At 29.1% G+C, this 14,157-nt stretch overlaps 1 protein-coding gene across 2 annotated transcripts in view; it reads right to left on the bottom strand.

Annotated features, from left to right (window-relative positions):
* svp (COUP transcription factor 2) overlaps positions 1-14,157 on the bottom strand; it is a 245,678-nt gene that overhangs the window by 186,601 nt on the left and 44,920 nt on the right. For both annotated transcript variants that reach the window (XM_075382128.1, XM_075382129.1), the window contains exon 2: positions 5,647-5,796. In XM_075382128.1, coding sequence (XP_075238243.1) covers positions 5,647-5,796 — 150 coding nt within the window. The remainder of the gene's footprint in view (positions 1-5,646; positions 5,797-14,157) is intronic.

Raw genomic sequence — 14,157 nt, 5'->3', positions numbered from 1 at the left:
GGTTTGCTTATTATTTTTATTATTTACTAGTTGAACAGATTGCAACGTACACATTAGGAAAATAAAATAAAAAACTAAATGAAATTTACGGACTACAAAAATTATTTTCTATTAAAAACTGAAAAATGTTTATATTAATAAAGCACATAAAGTGGCAGCTCAAAATGATTTAAGTTCAGTAAATATAACCAAATTTATTAAATTTTTAGAATAGATTCACTTAATAAAACGTTTAATTAACTTTTAAAATTATATTTTTAAATTGTACCGGATTAATTTATAAGAATAAGAGCATAAAGAGCAATTACGCTAATCTAGTGTCGTGTAGTACTTTAATATTAATAAGTAAACTATAAAATTATGGGGAAAAATTGGTATGTTCCGTGTAATGTAAAATAATGAAAGAGTATGTAAAAAGATATAAAAAGATAACATGAGTTTTAAATTAACGATAAAATAATGTAAAGAAGGAACATATAACCTCAATATGTATTTCTTATATAATTTTACATTTATAAGTATTTTTTAATTACTTAAAAAATTCCAAACGATTAAGGTCTTAAAATAGCAAAAATAGCTACTTTACAGAAATAGGAAATCAATAATAAGGGAGTATTTACCAATTTAAAATAAACATTTTTTCTTTTGTTCATTTCAAATTTTTTTAAAAAATCCTTCATGTTTTACTTTTTATTTTAATAGTAAGATAAAAAAAAGGTTAAACTGCCGTGTATTATAATTATTTATCATCCAATAAAAAAATACAGAATCTTTAAAAAGCAAAAATATTATATTTTTTATATGTTTAATAAAAATAATGACTCTTCAGTATAAATTTTAACGGATAATTTTTTTTAGGCGTTTATAATATATTCGCCACATGCGCTTTAAGCTTGAAGGTTGGTCTTTGTGATTTAAAAATACAATTTATTTTTTTAGCCTATACAGCCGGGTTTCAAACCTTGCACCTTCAGCATGAAAGTCTAAGGTACAACACAAAAACTACCACTGTAAAATTATAATAATAACTCAAGTTAAAAAAAGCAACACGATAAGATAAACTTTTAACAAATTTAATTAAAACATTCTCCGTTTTGCCACAAAGTTTGCTGAAATATTTGATGACATTTTACTTTGTTTTATACAGCTTAAATTATAAATTTCAAGAGAAAATAAAACAATATACGTTATAGGAACATACGGAAAACTAGAAAATAACTCTTAATTGAAACTTTTCTAGAATAAAACTTTTTTTTATAACTTTACATCAAGTGATTGTTAAGTTTTTATGTTGTTCTTTCACGTCTCAGTAATGTTTATAAATTATCTCGGTGGATTTCGTATAAGGTAATTCTTGATTCTACTTTCTATAAAATTCTTATTTCCACAAACTTTTAAGAATTATTAATTTAGAGTTTTAGCCAAACGTTGAACTTTTCTATAACGAGTAATATTTAAATGTACAAGTAGCATAAAATACATGACAATTTCATCCGCTAAAAGTGAATTTTATAAATATTAAATCAAAACATAAAACACACTACACCGTTCTAGTTCACGTCGAAATTTTATTTTACAATCAAACGGGAAATAATTCGCATAAGCGAACGTTATTGTTTAAAAATTTGTATGTAAAATATTGTTTCTGTACCTTTGGTTGGGTTATTCTTAACCGCTGTAGCCTAAACGTAAATAAAAACAGCATATAAAAAATGTTTTTGCGTTATGAACTGATTTGATAATTTCGGAATAAAATTAAAACGTTAAGTTTTTATACTTTTTTTAAACGAGTAAAACGTTAAACATTTTAAAGAAATAAAAAATATAAAGGAATCCAAAAAACTTATAAACGAGTGATATTTAAGGTGGATTTCAGTCATCGGGGTCATTAATTTAAGTTGTAAATAAAAAATTCGTACGGGACAATAATCGATAGTTATACTGAATATTGTTGAGTAATAACTTAATCTGTACCGAAATAAAGAGTGTCATTTGAAAATAATACAGCCAGGATAATGTTTTAATCGAGTCATAGCGCGATCAATCGGTTAACAAAATCATAACAAATAAAATTAGTACTCCATAAAATTGGATATTTAGAAAAATTAAAAAATACCTACGACCAAATGTAATCATCAGATTCAATAATAATAACTTATAGAAACAGTCTGCCTGTAGTATAAAAACTATGATTTACAAGCAGGCGGCCGTGGAACATAAATAGTAACGAAACACTCAGCGATATTAAAACTACCTATTATCAATTTTTTCTCAGCAATTATCACACTCGGTGTGTAATTCTGTACATTACACGGATTCAGTAGAAACATATGTAATTAAATGTTATTCCTATCGGGATCACCATTATACAGTGCGACTAAACTCTAGAAATGTAATTCATCAGTTGTTTTTAAACTTAAGTGTATAATAGAAAACCCTTATTCTTTAATTAGATTCATAACCATATCGATCTTAATTCATTTCACTCTGTAGGCTTTCTGTAAAATAATTTTTATTGTTAAAAGTAGTTGATTTAAGAGATATAAAAAAATTACAAAACCTTAAAAATATTTTACGAATAAAAACGTTTAGTTAAAAAAACTACAGTGTAGTCGTTTGAAAAATATTGTTTACAAAATTGAAAGACAGAAAATAATAAATATTGGAATGGCGGTGATTTAAACAGGCGGTAAAGAAATAAGACTGTTGTTTAAAACAGAAGTGAATAAACGCTATACTTAAGAATTTATGTTTGTGAGTACGTTGAATTTATTTAATTTTTAAATCGACCTATTAAGGCTTATATTTTTCTCTTTTTGGCTTAAACTTAAGAAAAGAAAGTAACTTTTTTATTTCATAATAAATTATTTTACGGAATTCTTAAATACATTCATATTAATAATACTATGCTTTGATAGACCAAAAATTTGTACTCTTTTAGAATAAACCCAACTGCTGGTTTTGTCCCTTTGGTCAGTTTCGCTATCCATTAATAATTATAACATATTTAAAAAAAAAAATCATCTCTTCACATTTTCAGTTCAAAAGAGCATTTTGAAGAGATAGGAAACAGTCTATGCAGTAGTATTGTATCGAATTATATAAACAGAAAAGCTAAACATCGAGCGACTTTTAGGTATATTTTCAAGTAAATTTGGAAATTATAAAATTCAATTAACGTATATAATATTTGTAAAATATTTTCATTTCATCCCTTCTATTCAGATAAAGAATTTTTTTATTATTTTAAATAAAAATTAAAAGTTTAATAAGCGAGAAATATATGCGTTTAATTTTTACGAGTACAAAATGTAATTTTCTCAGAATTGTAAATTTTTACATTTATTTAATTAATATGAGGCATTAGGATGTTATGGACTTAGTTATTTATCTATTCAGTGCACATCGTGCATTAATTAAAAAAAGAAATAAGTTATAAACTAATACATGGTAGAACAAAAAACACTTATTTTGCGTTAACAAAGTTTAAAAAAAGCATGTGTAGCTTATGAATATGTATGTATGTGTGTGTGTGTGCGCGCGCGCCTGTATATTTATACAGGTCATTACGCTATAAGCAGCTTACTCGACCTGATCGCCAGGGGGGCTGAGATTACTGTAAAAAATGTAATGAGCTGAGCGGGAAAAGGGCTAAACAATAAGAGAGGTTAGTGTATTGTGTCGTGTCAGTTAAACAGACAGGTTCGGTATATACAGGTCGCGCTTACAAAAATACACAAACACATAGACGTGGCCACGGTGGATTAACCCGTAATAAAAAGGTCTCGTATATAGAGAGGGCTTTAAATACCATATAGGCTATAGAGTCGCAACTTGTAACCCTTGAACCTATAACGATGAATTTGATCTTTGTTTTGTCTTGCGTAACATAAATTATTATAAAAGGTACGTAAGTAGATTTTTCTTTTAAGGGGGGAGGTATTTTAAACTGATATCGTATATTTGTAAAATATTAAAGTTATTTTTCAGCTCTGTTGTATTTTTAAAATTTATTTTCCCTGAGTACAGTACAGACTATGACGGCTATTACGATGTTTGTGCTTATGACACGTATGTACGATAACGTACGTACACATATAAATGTGACTCATGATAGTTTCCAATAAATATATGGGAAATTACATCATATATATAATAACAACACGGCCTCCAAAAATAAATTTGACGGCTATAAAACGAGGAAATAGTTATTACTATCTACTTCTTTTTTTTGAATAAAACTCTGTTTTTTCTAATCGAACGTGGATTGTAATCCTAAATGGAATATGTAGCAGTTAAGAGACTTCATAAAATTAATCTTCTTTTACAGTGAATTAAATTAATATGGGGACTTGTAAATTAATATTTATTATAAGTTTAATTTTTTCACTCAAACTATAACACTACCTTGTGTTTTTATCAAAGTAGATTTTTTTAAATTAAATTTTCGAAATTAAAACCGGTTATTTTTTACCCCATTTACAAAAAGATACCTTTTTATAAAACTACGAGTAAGAATTTGTATGGAATTTACTATTATCTTAATAAAACTTTTATTGTGTTAATACCGTATTGACGGTAAGAAACCCCGTCTTTTAAATAAATCTAAATTACTGACTAAGAACTTTGATTCTGTATTAAATTTAAAAAATGAATTCCTTTCCTTACGTACACTTATTACCTAATACACAATATTTATTTTAGGTTAGGTAATCGGTTAATCTTAACCAAAACTACGTATTTATATGCATAGTAAAAAAAATTTCACACACACAAAGAGAGACAAAGAGAGAAAATATATCCACCATAGAATTTCTACGTATTCTTCAATATTTTATTGCAATAATATTGAAAATGTGTAAACAAAGCTGTTCTTGATAGTAAATGACATTAAAATTGACAAAAGATAAATATGCCGTTAAAATTAAGAAGAACAAGTAATATAGTTAATTATATTTAAATTTAATTATTCTTAATTTATTAATTTATGCTTATCTTGATGATATTAAAGAAAAATAAATTTTATTTATGATATCCGTTCAAAGAAACAATTTGAAAAACCTTGCTCAAGCTAAACAGATATATCTAAGCAGCTATATGTGTTTAACGCTCTGCTACGTAAGACAAATGTCGTTGGCGATTTCATCTAATATAAATGTAAATATGTATTTAAATAGACCCTTTATTATAGAAATATTAAAGATATTAACCAACACATATCATCCCGCAGCCTATACAGAACACATAACGCTCGCTAATAACATAAAAATATTTATTAAATTTTCTTATTTCTAGAATACGTAATAACTTTACAAATAGCCGGTAAACAATATAGCTCTCTCCCTCTCTCTCTCTCTCAAATATGTACATGTTATATAAATATATACGTGCAGCCACATATATCACATTGTATAATTTTGTACAAGCTCCTCATTAAAGAATTTATTAGAAAATTGTTAAAATAAATCTTCAGGAGAACCAAAAACTAAATGCAATATAGAAAAAAAAAGATCTAATTATAATTTTAAAATGACATGATTATATTTTTACAAGATTATAAATTTCTTCTTTCACAATAATACACATCAATTTTACCATCGTAGACCAAATTTAATAATAATAATAAAAGGTTGATTTATTTCTTACCTTCCCTTCTCATGCCCATTTTGAGGCACTTTTTCAATCGACAATATTGGCACTGATTTCTATGATGTTGATCTATAGGACAGGTCCTTGAACCTCGACACGAATACGTCAAGTTTCGACGAACACTCCTCTTAAAGAAGCTCTTGCAGCCTAGAAAAAACAAACCATAAGGGAAATTAAATTAAAATTAAAATATAGAAAAGCATACGTAAATAGAATTGAATACACTAAATACTAATCCCACAGTACCATTCACATCGTCTAACGCATAGCTATCGATTAAAAAGTAACAAAGAATGAAACTGTAAAATATTCGTTTAAAGTGGAAAGTTAAGCGTTAATTTATTTTCTACACTAAAATACGGAAAGACAATTGATACTAAATAGGTATGTTGTACTTTTAAGGAATGATTTGATTAAGTTTTCATTTAGGCTGATATGATATAAGAGTTAATTAAAATATCGCGAAAGTTTAGTAGCTTTTTTTTTACAAAGGAGTGCCCCATTATATTACAGTCTCATTAGTATAACAATCGTAAGCGATCGCGGGCTGGCCCGTAACTGTTTCAAGACTACAACACGGAACAAGATTCAGCCTGAGTGTAAATTGTAATCTAACAGTCGATCGACTTCAACTTGCAGGTCCACGTGTGAAATTACATTAAGTACCTAAAAATAAATTTTGTTCAGCCAGTATTTTACCGTGCCATGAATGAATCGGTGCGAAATTCTTAAACTTTCGTTAAAATGACAATCAGAATTTATTAATAACCAACTTTTTTGCAAAAAATGATTTTCAAAACATTATCAAACTAAGTTATAAGAGGAAATAAAACTGTTACCGTTCATATTACGGTAATAAAAATTATATTGTTTTTTAAGTTATAGGTTATATACGCTCTTTAAGTGTAAGAAAAATGTACGCTCTCGGATCGCTCGGGCCAAACAAAGCCTTTGATAAGAAACGTCTGTTGACACCCAACACTATATCGCTCTCAGTGAGAAAACACTCAATAAAAAGCTTTGTTTGGCGTGTGGTGATATGTGGCATAGAAACTTGTACACGCTGGATGTGTCGGAAGTTTCAAAGTACCATTAATGTGCGGGCTGACGCGAAGCCCTTCGCATACGTTGATCTATTAGGGTAACAAATGAAGATAGTAGAAGAAAACCGCATTTTTATTCAAGCGATAAACAAGAGACGAAGCGACTGGGTAGATAATGTTTTTGCTACGTTCATCTTGGTGATCTACTTACTTGAAGGAATGACAGAGAAAAAGGTAGGAAAAGGATCACCAGGAACAGCGTTTCTGAACTACGTAAAGAGTAACATCGACATTTTCAAACAGACATCTGGCTTAGGAGAGGAAATTCTTGGAGGATGCTCATCGTCCCGCCAACCTTAGGGTTAAAGAGAAGAAAAAGAAGAAAAGTACGTATAAATATATTTAATATTACATATGAATTCAAATTAAATTCGGCTCATATAAATATAAAAATAATAGCTCCTTTTACAGTTCTAACTCGTACAAAAATTTGCGAGGTACAAGTAAAAATTTTAATACATTTGTGGGTTCTCCCTTTTTTCAAACTTATTATAAGGAATGAATTCTTAATTAATTATGAAGGCTCTAAATAACAAAGGATGTAAAGTCTAATTAAAAGCTGATGTAATACTTTTATACTCTCTTTCAGCATAGTCTATCGATTAAAATGTTATAAGTGGAACTAAAAATCCTAGTGTTTGATAACCTGGTAGACCCGTTTACATTGCATCTCGTGATGAAATATTTTTATTAAAAGAATTGGCTAGACGATCATAAATATTTAAATGCGTATTCAATAAACGCGTATATTTTTCAAACAGAGTTTCTTAATTAATGAAATCTCAATAAATTTGTTTTTTCCTATTAGGATGCAATAATTGAGAAGATTGGTTGTAAACAAAAAGAATTTTCAGTGAAATCCGATATAAAGATATTTGCTAGAAAACAGCATGTTACTCTTGACTGCAGTTGACCGAGTCACGCGTCACGAATATATCTGCCTGTCATTCGCTCTAGGATGAAGCTCTTTAATTCTCTTTTGCACTTCTTTCCTCTTATTCACCTTTCTCCGTTCCGTTTTATACGAACTACGTAGAATTATCGTCAATAATCGGCTCGGTTAATTAACTATTTCTCCCAAGATTATTTTCTTCTCCCATTTTATCCCGTTATTGTTTGTTTTAATCTGATAAAAGTAACTTATATGTTGTTTTATCTCAGTAATTCAGGGACCAATAATTATTAGATAATAACCATCGAATCCATTTGAATTAAATTATTTCGTCTATTATAAAATAAATAAAAGTAAAACCGTAAAATAAATTTAAGCAAATGAATTAAACATATCTCATTCTCATTTACATCTCAGTAATTTAAGAATAATAAATATTAAAACTGCTCGTACATTATCTTTAAAAAATATAGAAAAGGATTAATTATTCTCTTTTAACTTTATATTTACTTTTCCTTCTATCAATTACTCTTCTCTATTTTGGTGTAGTAGGAAGATCAGGAATATCTGAATCGGGTCTCAGTAGAACTGCCATAAAAAAAAAGTTATATGATTAAAATTTGCATGACAATACTTCGAGAGCTGGTTTCGGAATAGTAACTTAAGCAAAAATAAACTCCTATAAACAAAAGAAATACGGTGTTCGAGAAAGGCAAGAAAAATATTTTATCTTGATTTTTGCTCCGAGGGTAAAATAAAGCCATAGAAAAGTTTCTGGGACTTGAATTTGATAATTCTGCAGGATTTTTTAAATGGAAAATTGAATAAAACTAATCCCAGATCTTTGGTAGTTTGGTAGAAAAATTACTAACATTTTCAACTTTTTCAAATTTATTTTTTTAAACTGATATATGTATTTTGAGATCAATAAGTACCATTTTTTGATACTTTTTTTAGGATTATAAAAATAATTTTTTTCCTTTTAAAATTGTACATTTTCTGCGCCTCATTTTGGTTTGAATTATTTGTAAAATCGAATTTCTAAAACTTATATTTCCATGCGTTTTCTTTATTGACATCAATATTCCTTCTTTAAAACAAATATGCATGCGTAAAGCTATCAATGGTTGAATGCAATTTGATTTCTGTTCACTTGTTTATTTTTTTATGTTGTGTATTGTTTGTATTTTGGTTGTAAAAACCATGGTAATGACTGGTTTAAAGTTTTAAATGCTTTTCTTGAAAAATATTTTCTTACACAGGGAAATTTAGTTGTGTTTATAGACTTCTCAGCGATTAACTTTTATATTATTATATTTAATTGCTTTTTATAGTTAAATGAGTATATGGATATATATATTGTATACTAGTTAACCCGGCAATGCTTTGCTATTCCTAGATTTGAGTATGTGTGTAGAGTAAATAAACACAAATGTAAGTTTGATAAAACAATAAAAAACTGAACATTACGGAACTTCAGAAAATTTAACCTTTCACTTTTCCCTCTTTCCCCCTTCCTTTCTTCCCTTTTTCGCAAGAATACTTCTTTTCACGTAACTAATATATATATATATATTCTGAATATGAGCCAAATCGGACCATAAATACTTTTTTTTTATATATCTTGACCCCAGCTCCACCTAGCGGGTCCATACTAATTCAGAAACTATCGCGGGCGTGCGCATAACAACTCACGATAGTTTCATCGCAATTGGATGAATGATATAGGAGCGCATACGGGACAAACAAACATTCATTTATGTATATATATATATATATATACATCTCGTTAAAGATTGTTTACATCATTATCATTATAGTACAACTTAATATATATATACTTCCTAACTTTTTACGAGTGCTTAACAAGCAGCTGGTATAATTTATGCAGCATTAAGAAAACTATCGCTTGTGATTTTTGTTTTCGTAAGAAAATATATCCGTTGGAAAAGCCACAATTATACTGTCGTGCTTTCTTCCGCACCTAGTACGAGTGTTATGGTATAACTTTTCTTTTTTTCTGTTAATGATCATCATCTTACGTACTATTCGTATTCAAATTTTTCGTTTTTGCGGAAATGTTTTTTAAATTGTTATGTGAAGAGGTTCTCCATTTAGTTCAATTTTTTTTACAATGATAAGAGTTAGAAAAGAAGATCTGCAACCTAATTGCAAAGACCATTTTTTTAAATAAAATACTATATTAAAAATATAGTTTTAAAATAAGTTTATTTATTATATAAAATATTTATATAATATATATAAAATACCCTCTACCCGGATATGAATATCTGTGAATAGAGATTGTTGAAATAAAATATAAATCAATTAGAATTATTTTAGAAGTAAAATTTTGTTTGCGGCTTTAAAGGTTACTCTTTAGTAAAAAAGTAGGCAATGAATATACGAACAAATGAGGAACAAACCGGCTACTGTTTTGATTTTTCTCACTTAGTGAGAAAAAATTTTAAGTAAATAGGTTTAAGAAAGCGAAATATATATAACGTTTTAAATGTAAAAATAATAATGTAAATAAGCCTTCCTATTTGCAGGATTCCTTTTAGTAATATAAAAAGATCAGTATAAAAATTAGAATGATCATTTTGAAATATGCTGGAAAAAAGGGAAACTTTATCTCATTTTAAAGAAAACAATTATTTCAGTCTTTTTCTTTCAGTTTTCTTCTTGTAGTAAAATATGCTTTGTACGCGTTGTGATTTTCCGTTAAGTTATTGCTTTTTATCGATATCAACTTATTGAGTTACTAGCAATTTCTATGAGAGATATAAACGGGTCTCCGCGGTGGAATGTAAACGTGAGCTGTACTATAATGAATTCTGAATTATATTAAGTATACTAACGTATGCTGTAAAAAAATAAAAATGTTTTTTTATCACTGAAACGGTTGCTATGACGCTGACGAGACTAGTTGTTAACAATGCAATCGGGCTGAATGCCTATTGTGATTTTATCCAATATTTAATTACTTAAAAATTCGAAAAATTTCATTAAAATAAGAATATACATGTATTAAAAATCATTTTCCACGATTTGATGTAAGTTTTTTTTTATGGTAAATTTAAATTGTTAACTTTTAATCATTTCCTACGGTAATTTTGTGGCCGGGTGCTAATAACGACATCTTGTTGTCACCCAGGAAGAAAAATTTACTTGCAACAAATACACTAATGTAAAATTAAACGTTAGAATATAATAAATTATCGACGTTTTCTCTCTTACACCGAATAAAGACTTAAAATGAAGAGTTTATCGTTCTACTGACCGAACAAAGCTCATCGGTTATTTGCGTTGTTGTTGTTATTATTCTAGTACGATAATTCCCACAATGAAGTAAAGTTCATTTGCAGTAGTCACTAGCCGGCGATAAAGTCAACCGCTTGTACCGAGCTACTTTCTAGAAGCATTATTGGAGAAATCAAGCAATATAATCAAACCGCACCGACTTGACCGGCGAGCGGTAAGCCTTACCATTGTAATAATGCTGCTTACCTTACTCGGTCTCTCTATCTTTCATTCTCTCTCACTTACTCAATTAAATACGAGAAAATACAACACGACAGCGTATCAAGTACTACGCTTCAGTCCATTTATTTATTATTATAAGAAAAACCTTTCTCTTTAAGTATAAAATTGTTTTGCCGATAACCTCCCGTGTTACACAGAAGAATTAGCTTATATTTTAAAATTAAAAAATAGCATAGCGTAGCCCAGAGCTTTCACATATCGAAAAAGATGTGACTGCCACGACTGCTTCGTATATTCTACGATAAAGTTTCATTAAATCTCGGAATCAACGGACGCTTATTTGAATAAATCTTTACAAAAATTGTTTTTTGTTTTACGTGAAATTTTTACATAGTTGCTTACTTTACATTACAATGTTGTGAAGTGCCAGATATGCGGGGTAATATTATATTACTGGCATTTCTTTATTATTTTCAACTCGCCTTGCACCTAATATAGATCGTTTGATATTCGGTGACAATTTGGTTAACCCTTAATTTACAGTCCCTTAAATCTAACTGCTCTCGTACGTGCGTAGTGTATTAGAAGAAAATCACGCCATTATTAGGCGATCGAGAAAGGGTGTTGGAGATCAGTGGTATTGCTTCTTCGCTAGGATTAGTGCAAAAATGAATAATTGTCGAACCGAATCTCAAACTGGAATTCACACAGTCACACGTCCTTCCTCGTATTCATTTCTACTATGAACGACATAATTTATTTAAAATATTTGCTTAAAAAGTAAATTCGGAAGTACAATAAAATAAGCTTAAAAAATTAAAACGGTTTCGAAACAAAAAAAAATTTTTAATTTCATCCTGCATAAAACTATTTTTATTTATATTTTTAAAGCCCACGTGAAATTATAAACAATTACTAATCTAATAACTTTTAACTTGGTGTCGACTTTACAAACTCAAAAAAATTTAAAGAATTTAAAAAAATATATGTATTTCATTTTTACTGTTCAATACGTTTTTTTGAAGTGCGTTTTATAATTTATTTCAAAAAAACTTATTTAACGTTTTTTTTTTTAATTTTTTTTTTTTAAGATGTAGGTAGCCTACAAAAAACCGTTATTCGTATGAAAAAGGCGTTTACCGTAAACGAAAATGCAAGAAAACTGAAGACAAAAAAAAAAGGAGTACATAAAGAGGGAACATAAGAAATTATTACTGAAAATGCGCTTAGGTGTTCTGAAATGCGAGATTACATTATGTTTCTAGCTTAAGTATTCACATTAATTTACTCTAATTTATGCTTGTAAATATTTTAAATATGACTATGACATATATCATTATGCTATAACTATTCTATAATTGAAAATTTAAAGAGAGAAATGGAAAGGATAAATGTAGATGTAGTAGGAATTAGCGAGGTTCGGTGGGAAGAGGGAAACGAGTTTTGGTCAGGTGATTTTAGAATAATTAACTCAGCTTCAAATAATGGGCAGGCAGGAGTAGGTTTCGTAATGAACAAGAAGATAGGGAAGAGAGTAAAGTATTTCAAAATGCATAGCGATAGAAACATTGTAATAAGGATAAAATCGAAACCTAAACCGATAACGATTGTTAACGTCTATATGCCTACAAGAGCCCATGATGACGATGAGGTAGAGTGTGTATACGAAGAGATTGATGAAGCAATTAAACACGTCAAAGGAGATGAAAATTTAATAATAGTTTGAGATTGGAATGCAAGCATTGGAAAAGGCAAGGAAGGAAATGTAGTGGGTGAATACGGGCTGGGCAAAAGGAATGAAATAGGGGACCGACTTATAGAGTTTTGCACGAAGTACAATTTAGTAATTGCCAACACCCAGTTTAAGAATCATAATAGAAGAATATACACGTGGAAAAATCCAGGTGATACTGCAAGGTATCAGATAGATTATATCATGGTTAAGCAAAGATTTAGAAATCAACTCGTCGACTGCGAAACTTACCCTGGATCAGATATTGATAGCGACCATAATTTAGTGATAATGAAATGTAGATTGGGGTTTAAAAACCTGAAGAAAAGATGTCAGATAAATCGGTGGAATTTAGAGAAGCTTGATGAAGATGAGGTAAAGAAGATTTTTGAGGAGGACATCGCAAGAGGTCTGAGTAAAAAAGATAAAGTAGAAAACGTAGAAGAAGAATGGAAAAATGTTAAAAAGGAAATTCTTAAATCTGCAGAATCGAACGTAGGCGGAACAAAGAGAACTGGTAGAAAACCTTGGATTTCAGACAATATATTGCAGCTGATGGATGAACGTAGAAAATATAAGAATGCTAGTGATGAAGAAAGTAAAAGAAACTATAGACAATTAAGAAATACTATAAACAGGAACTGTAAACTAGCGAAAGGAGAGTGAATTAAAGAAAAGTGTTCAGAAGTGGAAAGAGAAATGAACATTGGTAAAATAGAAGGAGCATACAGGAAGGTTAAGGAAAATTTTGGGGTACATAAATTAAAATCTAATAATGTGTTAAACAAAGATGGTACACCGATTTATAATACGAAAGGCAAAGTCGATAGGTGGGTGGAATATATTGAAAAGCTATACGGAGGAAATGAATTAGAAAATGGTGTTATAGAGGAAGAAGAGGAAGTCGAAGAGGATGAAAGGGGAGAAACAATACTGATATCTGAATTTAATAGAGCATTAAAAGATTTGAATAGCAGAAAGGCTCCTGGAATAGACGGAATACCTGTAGAATTATTGCGCAGTGCAGGTGAGGAAGCGATTGATAGATTATACAAACTGGCGTGTAATAATTATGAAAAAGGGGAAGTTCCGTCAGACTTCAAAAAGAGTGTTATAGTCATGATTCCAAAGAAAGTAGGAGTAGATAAATGTGAAGAATACAGAACAATTAGCTTAACTAGCCATGCATAAAAAATTTTAACTAGAATTCTGTACAGAAGAATTGAGAGGAGAGTGGAAGAAGTGTTGGGAGAAACCAATTTGGTTTCAGAAAAAGTATAGGGACAAGGGAAGGA

This window comes from Lycorma delicatula, chromosome 1 (genome assembly GCF_047948215.1).
Source record: "Lycorma delicatula isolate Av1 chromosome 1, ASM4794821v1, whole genome shotgun sequence".
NCBI classification, from domain to species: domain Eukaryota; kingdom Metazoa; phylum Arthropoda; class Insecta; order Hemiptera; family Fulgoridae; genus Lycorma; species Lycorma delicatula.
The sequence above is the reverse complement of the archived record's forward strand: the minus strand, read 5'-3'. Positions and strand labels throughout refer to the sequence as shown.